The 14,446-nt window shown below is 44.4% G+C and overlaps 2 protein-coding genes across 6 annotated transcripts in view; one reads left to right on the top strand and one right to left on the bottom strand.

Annotated features, from left to right (window-relative positions):
• Nucleotides 1-2,006: 2,006 nt before the first annotated feature.
• On the bottom strand, nt 2,007-9,213 carry LOC123501661 (F-box/LRR-repeat protein 5-like). Its single transcript, XM_045250625.1, has 8 exons — nt 9,099-9,213; nt 7,710-7,907; nt 7,225-7,371; nt 5,776-6,436; nt 4,971-5,151; nt 4,673-4,840; nt 3,757-4,455; nt 2,007-3,576 (listed from the first exon to the last, which is right to left on the bottom strand). The coding sequence occupies exons 1-7, from the start codon at nt 9,183-9,185 to the stop codon at nt 3,792-3,794; spliced, it is 2,106 nt and encodes a 701-aa protein (XP_045106560.1). The 5' UTR covers nt 9,186-9,213; the 3' UTR covers nt 2,007-3,576; nt 3,757-3,791.
• Nucleotides 9,214-11,484: 2,271 nt separating this feature from the next.
• The window catches only part of LOC123501260 (dnaJ homolog subfamily A member 1-like), an 8,373-nt gene continuing 5,411 nt past the window's right edge, over nt 11,485-14,446 (top strand). Inside the window, exons 1-2 of one of the 5 annotated variants that reach the window (XM_045250006.1) lie at nt 11,485-11,584; nt 13,814-14,125. In XM_045250006.1, coding sequence (XP_045105941.1) covers nt 13,907-14,125 — 219 coding nt within the window. In that variant the 5' untranslated portion in view covers nt 11,485-11,584; nt 13,814-13,906. Of the gene's footprint in view, nt 11,675-13,813; nt 14,126-14,446 lie in introns of all 5 variants that reach the window. The other 4 variants (XM_045250009.1, XM_045250007.1, XM_045250005.1 and 1 more) reach the window with 4 other exon arrangements.

The following is a 14,446-nucleotide window of genomic DNA, read 5'->3' as shown; positions in this document are numbered from 1 at the left end:
CCAGTCACACCTGGTCACCACTAACCAAAATTAACTCTACTAACTACAACAAGAATTTCAGCAACCACAAATCTACAAACTCAAGACTTGCTGCTCTACAAACAGAAACATGAACATATATGTGACTATAGAAACAAAGGGAAGGGAAAGATATTTGTGTTTGCAAAATATGTAAGAGAAATCAGATCACACTGGCAGAGAGGTGAGTGTGAAAGTGGCCAGCTCTGGATGGCTCTCAGCAAGCCTTCCTTCACCACACTGTCACTTCCTTGCTCAACCAGTTACACCTACAACTAGCTTCTCTCTCTCTCTCTCTCTCTCTCTCTCTCTCTCTCTCTCTCTCTCTCTCTCTCTCTCTCTCTGCAATAGGGTCACAGGAATTTCACAAAAAACACACAATTTTCTTTTTGTGGGGGCATTTCAAAGTGAGAAAGTGTGGCAGCCATTACAAACTATAATCTCTGGAGTGATGTTTTGCTATGCTGTATGTGTGATTCCCAGGCTCTGACAGAACACCTCATGAGCCTCCAATATCAAGGGGACCCTCCAAGTACTGGGGGTCAAGGGAGAAAGGAGAGGGACGGGGATGGCAGGTTTTATGTGAAGCAGGAGAAACTTGGTGGGGATACAATACTGTACTAGATGAACTCAAAAATTTGCCATAATTCATATTATGCTAGAAATGTACCAGCTTGTGTGGTGACTGTGGTGTTGGTGCAGTGTGGCTGTGGTGTTGGTACAGTGTGTCTGGCTGTGGTGGCTGTGGTGGGTGCAGTGTTTGGTGTAGGCCACAACACTGCTCTCACAACACCAAGGACATGAACTAGACTAACTGGAGAATATGCAGATAATTTGAAGCACAAGACGCAGACAGGACTGATTTCAAAGTATAATATTCTTCATCAATAGTTTTGTATATATTCCACATTACTCTTCAGGTACAATTTGATCACACGTCACATTATTCCAATTGTAACAGACGCCACGCACGACTTGCCTTAACCTACCACACACACAACAATGAGATGACTTCATGCTTTTATACAATACCGGCCAACTCTGGGCAGCCAAGGCCTTCCATACAAACCACCAAACAGTTCAACATCTGTGGCTGTGGCAAAACCTTCAAGCAGAGACTTCTACAAGAATTTTTTTTTTTTTATAGTGCCTGTAGGCTCACTTGAAGAGTATTTAGGAAGCGCTGTTCAGCTTCCGCCCATTAGTGGCGCAGGCAATTTTATTTATAGTGGTACCCATATTAGGGCCCATATCACCACCCAAGCTCATCTTGGGTGTAACCACCTAGAACCAGGGTATCATGGTGATATGTAGGTAACTTTAAACCACTCGACAAATGGCAAAGTGTTTTAAGGGTGTACGTGGTGGGATTGGAACCTATGCGTGGATGTCTGCCCAATTCCACGCTCACCACCTTATCCACTGCGCCACCGCCTCCCTACAGCGACTGGGGCCACAAACACAAACACTGACTCGAAGGTGACTCAAATGTTTTCATGATACACTAGACTTGAGTTAGTATTTATAAATTACATTATGGGTGAGAGATAATTAATGATGTCATCTTTAGAGTAAAATGAGTTGGCACATTAAAAGGTTTGTATCTTTTAAATGAAGTTTATGATAAAAACTTATATACCGGTAAATGTCTAATTTTCCATTATAGTACAACTTAAAACGAATTAGTTCTTTTGAAATATTAATAAAGGAGGATAAAAGATAAATGCCAACAGTCACACACACACACACACACACACACACACACACACACACACACACACACACACACACACACACACACACACACACACACACACAGCCCGGTAGCTCAGTGGTTAGAGCGCTGGCTTCACAAGCCAGAGGACCGGGGTTCGATTCCCCGGCCAGGTGGAGATATTTGGGTACGGCATGTAAATCGAGGAGTTGTGACCTTGTTGTCCCGGTGTGTGGTGTGTGCCTGGTCTCAGGCCTATCTGAAGATAGGAAATAATGAGCTCTGAGCTCGTTCCATGGGATAACGTCTGGCTGTCTTGTAAGAGACTGCAGCAGATCAAACAGAGAAACACACACACACACACACGCACACACCAGCACTAAAAAAAAGATGAGTTGGGTTTCTCTTTCACAAAACTTCAAATCACTGCCTTGACATTCACATCAGGCTGACCATCACTACCTCCACAAAACTTCAGCTCAAGCAGGTAGCATTCCCCTTTCCTCTAAGCTACAGAGGCTCATAGCTCACTGCCGCCAGCCACACCAGACAGAACATGGCATACACAATTAGGTAGAAATTTCCAAGAAGCATACCCTGGCTTCCCACACTGTTCTGATGTATGTACAGGGAAAGCAATGCAAACCTGTCAATTCCTATGATCTTGAGAGAGTAATGTATGTGAGGAATTGTGTGGTGTTTTGGTACCTTATCTGGTCCACCACATGTTGAATTGCCAGCTTGGTAGGAAGATAGACAGACAGACGGACAAAAGAAGGATACTAGTCTTGTTTAAAATTATTGGTTTATGGTCGAGTGATATATTTCGAGTGTCAGGGATTTCAGGCTACCAAGGGACTGCTGAATGTGTGTGTGTGTGTGTGTGTGTGTGTGTGTGTGTGTGTGTGTGTGTGTGTGTGTGTGTGTGTGTGTGTGTGTGTGTGTGTGTGTGTGTGTGTGTGTGTGTGTGTGTGTGTGTGTGTGTGTGTGTGTGTGTGTGTGTGTGTGTGTGTGTGTGTGTGTGTGCAGGCAATGGCTATCTGAGTGTCCTGCAGTGGTACACATGCCTGGGTGGCATTACAGTAGGCTAAGAATATGGAGGGTCAATTAGGTAGTCTTGTTGCACTGACATGTTGACCTACTCATCTAATGGTAGTTATGACTAAAGATGCCTGTTGCCTCACCAGAGTTCCTCGCTGCCTGGTGCAATTCAATGCCAGGCAACCAGTAGGAGCTTGTGCAAAGACAGAGGAGGCAAGACAGGCTGCACAGTGGAGGGTTCAAACAAGTCAGTGGTGTGACGGTGTGTTCCCTACAACACCCAAGACGACACCAGCACCTACCACAGCAACATGACACTGCTGGAAGGCTGCTCACTCACTGCTGCTTCCAGGTAAGTGTTCCCAATTCCACTTAGAAAACCGTGCCACAATGCAGCTCAGGCTTGTCCTTATGGTGTTGAGTTGTGTGTATGACGTGCTCGGAGAACACTGCTACTCAACGTGCGCCACAGATGGGTCAGGCAGACTCACTCACTTGTCAAATACATGCAGACTATTTTGGAGGAGAATGTTTGACTAGTGACTGGTGGATGGATGATGGCAGTGATGGCCCATCCAACAATGGTGTGGCTTCTGTGCTGCTGCAGTGTGGGAGTGGTCTGCCCACTGACACATTGCAGGTGTGTGGCATGCTGTGCTCCAAGAGGCACAGGAACACCACACACCTTGCAAGTCTCTCTTGTAGCCAAGCAGTGACTGTAATGGTTGAACCTTCACCCATTTTCACAAAAACTGGAGAGGAAGCAGCCCCAAGCAGCCTCGGCAGGAACCAGAAGCAACGCGCTGAAAGACACAGGAGAGAGTTAGTTTCCTTTGGTTCATGCAGCTGTGGTGACAGTTTTTCTTGGTCTGCTACCAGTGCACCTGACCTACACACCACAGCTGGCTGCATTGTTTGTCTGGTGGAAGTAGAGCAAACACTGGTGTGCTTGTATGGCAGCAGGCAGTCTTCACAGCACTTACCTGGTGTGTTGAGTGTGGCAGGGCCTGGCGTGATCCTACTGGCCACTGCGGCAACATATCCTCACCGGGTTGGCCAGGTTGGCACACCCATTGGCCATGGTAGGGAAGGGACCATCCAGGATGTCGTCACAGTACCACAGCTTCTCGGCAGGCAGTGCCGGACACACGCGAGCCACAGTCTCCAGCCCCTGGCCTGTCAGCTGGTAGCAACCACTCAGGTCCAGGAAGGTGAGGCCCAGCAGTCCCCCGGCCGCTCCCAGTGCTAGCAGTCCCTTGTCCCTGACACGCCAACACCCAGACAGGTTAAGAGATGCCAGCAACGACCGGCTGTGTGAGGACGGGATGGAACTCCTGCACACATTGTCTCCCATCGTCACCTCCCAGCCCGCTGGGCCACGGGGGCAGTAGATCTCCTCAATGTCTACGTGGGATGAATTGAGATGCATGCCCTGAGGCCTCTGTGTGTTCCTCCCCTGGCAGGGCATGTTGGGCCAGGCCGGACCAGAGTACCCACAGCGGCAGCAGTCGCCCTCAGACACTAGCTCCTCCAGGTAGGACTGGGCGGGCAGGGCTGTGGTGGTCTGGCCGCTGCCTTGGCCCACACACAGCGCCAGGTAGTGCAGGGTGGAGTCGTCCACCAGCTCACACCCCTGCAGGTCTAGGTGACACAGCTTGCGCAGGCTGCCCTGGAGCCACAGCCTGCAGGGGGACAAGGCAGGTCACTGCCACACCACCACAACACCAAGCTGTTCTCACACCAGCTGCTGCCTCACACTGGACCCACCCACCCACACCCAGCCTGCCACCAAGGGGTGCCTGGCTCTGTCCTGCACCACACCAGGGTCTCTGTGCTCTACATGACAGAACAGAGACAAATGGGGACTGGACACACTGAAGGTGAATGATGGAGACTCACCCCTTGAAGGTGTAGGAGTCCACAGAGGAGTGGGCGGCAGAGAGGAAGGTCAGGTTGGGGCACAGCAGGAGGGCTTGGTGCAGGAGACGGGAGGTAATGCCCTGCCCAACATCCACTACCAGCGTGCTGACACCTGCCCCCACCCTCGGCAACACCCACTGCACCAGGCTGTGGGAAGGTGGACTGTATTGTGCAAGGAAATGAGAGACATAGATGATTGCAATATGAAGAAACAATGAATCAAAAAGACAAGAACTATGGTGAAAGGGTGACAGAGACACACCCCTGCCAGACACACCTTTCCATCACCCTGCACTCCCTCACTGCCAGAGCACTCTCCTCTACCTCCTCTGTCTCATCCACATCAGCATCCTCATCCCACTTCCTGCTGCCACAACCATACTGCTGCTGCTGCTGCTGCTGGAACGCCTCGTCCTCCAGCACGCCACACAGCCCCACGTCACGCTGCTCCCAGATGCCTTCAGGAAGAGAAACGCCACTGGATCATTCAACTCAGACAAGACCATCAATGCATCTGATTCAAAGTTCATGTCTAAATCTTGCCAGGGATGATGGGAAGTACAAGAGATAAAAATTGTTGGGAATAAAGATTGTGGAAAGTAATAATCAAAATGTGGAAAGCAATAGAGATGAAAATTGGTGCGAGTTTATACTGAGCCCACAAGCTTGAGGCCACAAACTAAGGACTACACAACAAAACCTGAACAAACACACCACAATAAATGAAGGAAATGAAACCTGAATAACAGTAAGGCAGGGCAGAATTCACAAGGTTCACAACACCAGCAGAGCACCGTGGCACAACACTCAAGTAAAAAAACCATCAACAAAACCTTTATACACCCTAAATAACCCACATCATCACACCACAACACCACAATCACCACATTAACACCAAACAGCACTGAGGTAAAATTTTCTATAACTTCTGGTTGTGAGAGAAAGTTGTGAATTTAAAGAGGGATGGAGGAAAGGTGGAGGAATATGTGTGAAGATGGAGGAAAGTGGAGTTAACTTGTGGAGGGAGATATGGAGGAAAGAAGAGCAGAAAGTGGAGGAGAAAAGCACACACACATACACACCTCGAGCCCACTGCACCGGAAAGATTGCTGGCCAGAGAGTTGGGGAGAAGACAGCACTATTCCATGCAGAGCACACCTGAGCACATCTTCCAAGGTCAGGAGGCGTCAGGTATCGAAATATCTCCACCAGAACATCCGTGGGGAGAGCAGGAGAGGCGGCGATAGCAGTGGCGGTGGCGGTGGTGACAGAATAGGGTGACAGGGACAAACTATGATCTTGTGTTGGAATGTGGTGAGTGTGGCTGTCAAATGAGAGGTCCTGGTAGTCTGACAAGAGGTAGTTGTCAGTCTGGGGGTCTGGGTAAGGCGAGCTGTAGCTGTCTTCCTGCGTGAGGTGTGGGAGAGTGTGGCAGGGCGTGTGAGGGTGGAGGGAGTGGTCAGGGGGGAGAGGAGGCTGCTCAGGTGGGAGGGGGAGAGGAGGGGGAAGACAGCCAAGTTCACCATCTTGAGCCTCCAGTTCGTCCAGTGTCCCTGTCAGACTGCAGAGGTCCCAGTCCAAGTCCCGCAGGTCCTTCACTGAACTGTGGGTCTCTGGCTGTCCCTCCTGAAGATCCTGTGCCTTCTCCATGTGCCATCTCTCCTTGGCCAGCTCGTGCTCCTTCAGGACTATCTCACGCAGTACCTTCAGCTCCTCATAGTCAAAATACTCCACCAACATGGGCTGTAAGGAAAGAGGGAGACAAGGAGAAAAGGATACTACACTGGAGCAATGAACACTCAAGCTAACAGTAAGGAAATAAAGAGAACATACAAGACACAGAAGGGAATCACTGATAACTATCTTGCAGTACCTTCAGCCCCTCATAGTCAAAATACTCCACCAACATGGGCTGCAAGGAAAGAGGGAGACATGGAGAGATAGAGGCAACACTGCAAGAAGGAAAAGTCATGCTAAAAGTAAGGAAGTAAAGACGACATGAAAAACACAGAAGGGAATAAATGACAACTATCTCAGCCAGCACCTTCAGTCCCTCATAGTCAAAGTACTCCACCAAAATGACCTGTAAGGAGAGGTGGAGAGTAAACTAGAGGAAGGAGCACTCATGCTAAAAGTAAGGAGGGAAGTGAAGAGGACATACAAGGCACAGAATAACTGATAACCCAAAGGAAATCAACAAGCAGGGAGAAGAGGAAGGGGATGACGGGAGGTGAAATTAAGGTGACAGAAGAGAAAACAATATAAAAATAGCTACATAGGTCGCAGTTCATCTAAGACAAAGGAAAGTTTCAAGACAATTAACCTGCCATATTTTCTTATTTTATTTGTCCTTGGCACCTCTAAAATTAAGGTGACACAAGGGAAGGTAATAGAAAAGCACACAGATTGCAGTTCATCCAAGACAAAAAAAAGTTTCCAAGACAATTAACCTGCCATTGTTCTTTTTATTTATCCTTGGCACTTCTAAAATAAAAAAGAAAAAAATAGAAACACCTTTACATGGGCCTCACCTGAAACACCTGCTCCTCCTCCTCCATGTGGGGCAAGAAGGTGTTAACGAATGCTTGGAATGCCTCCTGCAGCTGCTGGCCGAAGGTGATGCGCTCCCCAACGCTGCGCTCCCTCACCTGTGTGCCGCGCCGAACCAGCTGCACCACCTGCCCACACCAACACCCACCACCAAGGCAACAGTAAACCATGGGAAAAATTGACTTATCTCCTATGCAATACAATAAATAGACGTAGGAAAGATGAAACACACACAAAACACTGGAAAACTGACTTATCTCCTATGCAATACAATAAGTAGATGAAGGAAAGAGGATGAAACACACACAAAACACTAGAAAATTGACTGATACAAGAGAGAGAGAGAGAGAGAGAGAGAGAGAGAGGCAAAGTGAGTAGAATAAGTGAAGGAGATGGAAATAAATAAATGACTGGTACAAGAGAGAGAAGGATGCAGACAAGTACAAGCTGAGTAGAAGCCACCCACATCGGAGAGCTGGTTGTCGTTGTGGCAGTCACACACAGCGGTGTTGGATATCTGGTGCTGCTTGAGGCGGTTCTTGAGCTGGTCCATGATGAAGATGTTCTCAATGGACTCATGTGACTTGAACTCCCATAAGGTGGTGTCCAGGTCCTGCAGCAGCGACACCACCTCTGGCACGTCCCGAAAGTCAACGCAACTCATCTGTCGGGGAAGGTTTGTAAGTGGGCCTTTATGTTTTGCCCCTTTAGTACAATGATGTGTTTCCATATTCATTCTGCTTACTGTTTGGTGATCTCATAAAGATTCAGAAACTCATGTGGGGGGAATAAAATACTGAAGACTCTGGCCATTTATCTCCTGACTTCAATAGACCCATTCCTAATATCAGTAAAATGGTCTAATCACACATATATCTCAAGGTAAAAATGTGACCTAGTATTGAAGGGGTTAAGAGTGTTTGTTACCCTTTGCCAAATTTCCCCTCTTACATAAAAGTAATAATAATAAGTATGGTTTTGAGTAGAGATGTGTAGATGAATGACAACGAGCTATATGATTTGTGTGTGTGTGTGTGTGTGTGTGTGTGTGTGTGTGTGTGTGTGTGTGTGTGTCATAATGGTAATGTCACACGCTACTTCTACTATTTATTTATTTCGTCCTTTTTTTTTTTAATCAAAGAAGGATTGAAAGTTGTTTGTTTGAGTGTGTGTGTGTGTATATGTTAAAGTATACACACACTACCAGTACTATTTATTTTATTCTCTTTTTGTTTTGCTTTCATCGAAGAAGGTTTGATGGTTGTTTGTTTGTTTGTGTGTGTGTGTGTGTGTGTGTGTGTGTGTGTGTGTGTGTGTGTAAATGTCACAGACTACTACTACTACTGCTACCATTTTTTTTCCTCATTTTTTAATGTAATAGGGGAAAACTGGCCAAGAACACCATAAAAGTATAAAAAAAAAAAAAAAAAAAAAGCCCACTTAGTTGCCAGTCCCCGCGCTGGTTTGCTTAGGTTAGGTAGTGAGAGGCCATGGAGGGGCAGGGGGAGTGACAGGTATGGGGGGACAGTGAGACGTGACGGGAGGGAGGGGCAGTGAGAGCTCAGGGGGCTAGTGAGAGGCCCGGGGTGTTAGTGACAGGCCAGGGGGGGGGGGTTAGTGACAGGTCAGAGTGGGTAGTGAGAGGCCAGAGGGGGGAGGGTAGTGAGAGGCAAGAGGAGTGGGTAATGAGAGGTGAAGTGGGGAGAGTGACAAGCCAAGGGGGGTAGTCAGAGGACAGAGGGGGTAGCGACAGGGCAGGGGTAGGGCAGGGGCAACCACCACACCCCGCCTCCCTGCCCCTGTCACGCCTCGCCCCGCCCCACACTCGCCCCTGCCGCCCCTGCACACGCCCTACCTTCCTGGTGTAGATGTTGACCAGCTCCTTCATGCGGGAGTGCGGGGCGGTGAACACGTCAATCTCATCAGGGACTCGCGGCGCCATCTTTGTTTACAACTGATGGCATGTCCACGAGCCTATACAATTTTATCCTACCCATTGATGTATTTTTATTATATTATTATTTTTCTTATTTGATACATTGATACGTTTATTGTTGCATTAATAGGTAAAATTAAAACTGATCCAACTAACCTAACCTAACCAAACTTAACTTATCCCAACCTAACCTAACCAAACTTAATTTATCCTAACACAACGTAGCCTATCATTTTTATCCTAGTAATTTGGGTATTCTATTATTTTTGTTGTATTTGTAACACTAAAACAAACCGAACCTAGCTTAACGTAATCTTTCCTAACCTAACGTAGCCTGTCAACTTTTTTCTATCAATTGGAATATTCTTTTCATTTTTTGTTGTAATTCAATATTAACCTTACAAACCTAACCTAACTTATTCTAACCTAACTGATCAACTTTTTTTTCATATCGGTGTATTCTTCTAATTTCTTTGTTGTATTTCTAATATTAAAACTTAACTAACCTAACTTAATTCAACTTATCCTAACCTAACCTAACCCAACATCCTCCTATCCTATCCTATCCTATCCTAACCTAATCATCATCTTTTTCCTATCAATTGGTGCATTTTTTCACCATTTGTTTTTATTTCCAACACTAAAATTTCACTTGGTTATCTAAAATATAATAATAATAATAATAAAATAAGAAGTAGTATTCATTGCCTACTTTATTTATTTATTTATTTATTTATTTATTTATCTATCTATTTTATTCCTATCAGTTTGTATTTTCTTATAATAATTGGATTGCTGGATTTAAAACTTAACTTATTTATCTGAAAAAAAAAAAATCGTAAAAATCTCAAAGCAATCTCAGAGTACTAATTATAACGTCCTGTGGCTTCAAATATTTTCTCTCTCTCTCTCTCTCTCTCTCTCTCTCTCTCTCTCTCTCTCTCTCTCTGTTTTTTTTTCGTATTTTATAACTTTTTTCCTTTTCTCTATCTCAATTTAGTAAGCAATGTGAAGAGAGAGAAAAAAAGAAACAGTAGAACAAAAATAATGAGAGAGAGAGAGAGAGAGAGAGAGAGAGAGAGCCCAGTATGGCATAATTAGCTTATTGACGTTCTCAATTAGCTTCCTATGGCGAGCCGATACTTGGCAACCCCGAAGTAATTTTCTACCATGGATTTAATCGGCAGTCAATTTACTATGTGGCCTCTCTCTCTCTCTCTCTCTCTCTCTCTCTCTCTCATCTGGTAAACTAGTTCAAGTTGTCAACGTTTCTAAGCTCATATTCTTCAAACACTTCTACGCTTCACTATTTCAGAAGGCTTTATTTAAATTTACGAGTTTTTTTTTTTTTTTTTCCATAAGGTGTCTTTACTGATCTAGAGGCAGAGTGACAAGATTTCTACATTACTAACTGGGGAAACACTCTTGAAAACTCCGCTAATCATCTCTGTGGCCCTTGAAAAAATAGTGGAGGTGAGAGAGCAAAGCATTTCTGAAGAAGGGTTCCTGGTTCGAATCCCGCGCTGGCTCTCACATATCCTGCACTCCCTTCAAGCTAACTCATTCCCTCTTCTCTCTTCTCTCTAAGCCAGCCACGTTTTCTTTCATTGGGATACGTGTCATGAAAACCCGTATTCCGAGAGAGAGAGAGAGAGAGAGAGAGAGAGAGAGAGTTACACAGCACGGCGCGTGTTGTTGTTGTTGTTCTTGTTGTTTGCAGCGACTTTGGATGCTGTCCTACTGAGAAACACGAGAGAGAGAGAGAGAGAGAGAGGAGGGTTATTCGGAAACACCTCTCTCTCTCTCTCTCCACTATTGTCAAAGGCAGCAGATATAGTTAGCCGGGTTCTCAAGAGTGTTTCTCCAGTTGATGATGCAGAGATGTAAATTAGTCGCTAGAACCACAGAAATAAAAAAAAATAAAAAAAAAGTCCGTGTAAGTTCAATTAAAACTGAATATGGTGGAAATGCGGTGCTAAAAAGAGTTTCCCGAGAGAGAGAGAGAGAGAGAGAGAGAGAGAGAGAGAGTCTTAATTTAGCATGTGTGAGCGAGGCTACCCCAGTACAGCCGCCATATAACTCTCCTCTCTTACCCTCTCCCCTAGTGTCTCGTCCTCTCCCTCTATCTCTCACCTCTCCCCTCTCCCCTCCCTCAGCCTCTCTCACTCTGACAGTCCTATATTTATACCTCAACCAAAATAAAATACTAATTAAAAGAATGAATATAAATCAATAACTGAAAAGAATCCCGTTGTAAAGACATAAAGTTACCCAGAGCACGTGGTGAAGAAGGCGGTGGAGTGGCGGACGTGGTAGTAGTAGTGGTGGTGGTGGCATGTGTATATTCTTAGGGTGTTCTCGTTGTGGCTGCCTCGTGTGGCGTGTCTGGTGGTGGTGACGGGAAGGTAGTGAAGGGAAACAACGTGAGATGTGCACCAAGTTCATCTGGTGAAGTGTAAATCACCCAAAATGTGCTGTAGATAGTGAAAAATAAGGTTAGATATGAGACACTATGTTCGTTCAGCCGGTTGATTGAAAGAGGTTCTGTCTTGGAAGGTAGTGAAGGGAAACTGTGTGAGATGTGCACCAAGTTCATCTGGTGAAGTGCAAATCACCCAAAATGTGCTGTAGATAGTGAAAAGTGAGGTTAGATATGTGACGCTAAGAGAAGGTAGTGAAGAGATACAGTCTGAAAAGTTATCGAGCTCATCTGGTGAAGTGTAAACCACCCAAAACGTTCTGTAGAATTTGGAAATGAGGTTAACCCCTTCAATACTGAGACACATTTTTACCTTGAGATTTGTGTACGATTAGACCATTTTATTGACATTAGGAAGAGTCGTTGGAGGTCAGGAGATTACTGGCCACAGGTTTCACTATTTGAAGCTGTATAAAAATCACCAAATAGTAACCAGAATAAGTATGAAAACGTGTCATGGTACTGAAGGGGTTAAATATGTGACGCTATACTCAGCCGGTTAATTGAAAGAGGTTCTGTCGTGGAGAGTAGTGAAGGGAAACAGTTTGAAAAGTGTTCCGGTCTTATCAGGTGAAGTGTAAACCACCCAAAACGTGCTGTACAAAGTGGAAATGAGGTTAAATATGTGCCGCTATTCTCTCTTTAACCGATTTACTCCTTCAGTATTGGGACGCATTTCTACCTGGAATTCTGGATGTGATTAAGTGATTTTATTGACATTAGGAAGAGTCTATGGGGGTCAGAAGATTAATGGCCACAGTCTTCACTATTTTAATCCTCACATAAGTTTCTGAAGCTATAGAAAATCACTAAATAGTAAGCAAAAGGAATATGGAAACGCGTTATGAATTACGTACTGAATTGCAAGAGAGGTTCTGCCTGGGTTGTGCTGGTTCTTGTTAAGGTGTTCAGGTGGGAAAGGAAGGAATTAAACGAATGTGTGTGGGAGAAATGGAAAAATATGTATAGATTTGTAGATTCTAAATTTTTTGAAGTTGAAGAATGACAGAGTGAAGAGGTTGAGTTTAGAAATACGTGAAAGTGATTTGCGAGTGATTCATTGCAGTGAGAGAGAGAGAGAGAGAGAGAGAGAGAGAGAGAGAGAGAGAGAGGAATCGATTAATATACGAGAGTGAGATATATGAAGATGAAAAACAAAATGAAAAATAAATAAATACATAGATGAAGGAAAGAGACGTGGAAGAATGTTTGTAACTAATTCATGTCCTTTTCTTTATTTATTCTGAAGCGACAAAGTTACACAAAGATTTAAAAGAAAATGAATCACGGAATATATTTACACTAATACATGCCTTAGGTTTTAGTAAGAAAGAGACACAGAGCAAGAAAATAAAGAAAAGAGAAAATAGAGACTAAAAGAGGATAGATAAACACGAGGAAAACGAATTACGAAAGATGTTAAAACTAATACTTCTTTAAATCTTAGCCACAGAGAGACAGAAAACGGAGAACCAGCGTAGAGACAAAAATAACGTAAAGAAAAACAGAATAGAGACAGAGAAAAATAAATAAATAATGGGAGTTACAAAGAATGCTGAAACAAGTCTCTAAATCAGTAAATCTTAGCGAGAGAGACCTTAAAACCAGCGGAAAGAGAGAGAAACATAGAAACATAACCGAGACAGGAAAAAAAGAAAAAAGATAAATTGATAACAGAAAACGAGTTACGAAAGATGCTGAAACTAATATATCTGTAAACCTTAGCGACTGAGAGACAGAAAACGGAGAACCAGCGGAGAGACAGAATATCGTAAAGAAAAACAAAATAGAGACAGAGAAAAAAAAGATAACTCAAAGAAAACGAGTTACACAAATGCTAAAACAAATATATTTCTAAATCAGTAAATCTTAACGACAGAGAGAAAGAGAAAACGGGAGAACCAGCGGAAAGAGACAGAATAACGTAGAGAAACAGAACAGATAGAGAGAGAAAAATAAATGAAATGAGTTACAGAGAATCCTAAAACTAATACATCTAAAAATCTTAGCCACAGAGAGACTTTAGAACACGGAGAACCAGCGGAAAGAGATAGAGAATAACAAAGAGATACAGAACAGAGAGAGAAAAAAAATATATAAATCAAATGAGTTTACAAAGAATGTTATAACTAATACATCTTTAATTAAATCTTAGCCACAGAGACTTTAAAACACAAAGAACCAGCGGAAAGAGATAGAGATTAACATCAAGAGAGACAGGAGAGGGCAGAACAGGACAGTAGCAGCCATGGTGAAGGAGACAGAGTACTACGAGAGACTAGGGGTGCCACCTGACGCGTCCCCGGAGCAACTGAAGAAGGCGTACAGGAAGCTAGCAATGCAGTACCATCCCGACAAGAACCCAGCTGGCGGGGAGAAGTTTAAAAAGATCTCCCAGGCTTACGAGGTGCTCTCCAACCCTAAGAAGAGGAGGACTTATGATGAAGGCGGTGAAGAGGCGCTGCAGGTGAGAATAAGATTAGTTTGACGTTATAGTAGAAAGATATTGAAACTTTTGAAACTATTGATGTTGTTGGTTTGATTAGTTATGTTTAGTGTGTGTGTGTGTGTGTGTGTGTGTGTGTGTGTGTGTGTGTGTGTATAGATGTTTTTTAGTGATTTTTTTTCTCCTCCTCCTCCTCCTCCTCCTCCTCCTCCTCCTCCTCCTCCTCCTCCTCCTCCTCCTCCTGCCCTTTTTTTCCTCTTCTTTTCCTTCTTTTCCTTCTCTTTTTCCTCTTCCTCTTTCTCTTGGTCTTTTTTTCTTCCTCCTCCTCCTCCTCCTCGTCCT

The sequence above is a fragment of the Portunus trituberculatus genome, chromosome 9 (assembly GCF_017591435.1).
Source record: "Portunus trituberculatus isolate SZX2019 chromosome 9, ASM1759143v1, whole genome shotgun sequence".
NCBI lineage: Eukaryota > Metazoa > Arthropoda > Malacostraca > Decapoda > Portunidae > Portunus > Portunus trituberculatus.
This window is presented reverse-complemented; position numbering and strand designations above follow the sequence as displayed.

Bases quoted from the DNA above. Each gene is read 5' to 3' on its own strand.
- LOC123501661 (XM_045250625.1), bottom strand. From the start codon at position 9,185: ATGGCGCCGCGAGTCCCTGATGAGATTGACGTGTTCACCGCCCCGCAC. The intron at 7,372-7,709 runs GTGGGTGGCTTC...TGGTGTGGGCAG, and splicing joins ACGACAACCAGCTCTCCGAT to GTGGTGCAGCTGGTTCGGCG. The intron at 6,437-7,224 runs GTGAGGCCCATG...CTTTCCTTACAG, and splicing joins AGGAGGAGCAGGTGTTTCAG to CCCATGTTGGTGGAGTATTT.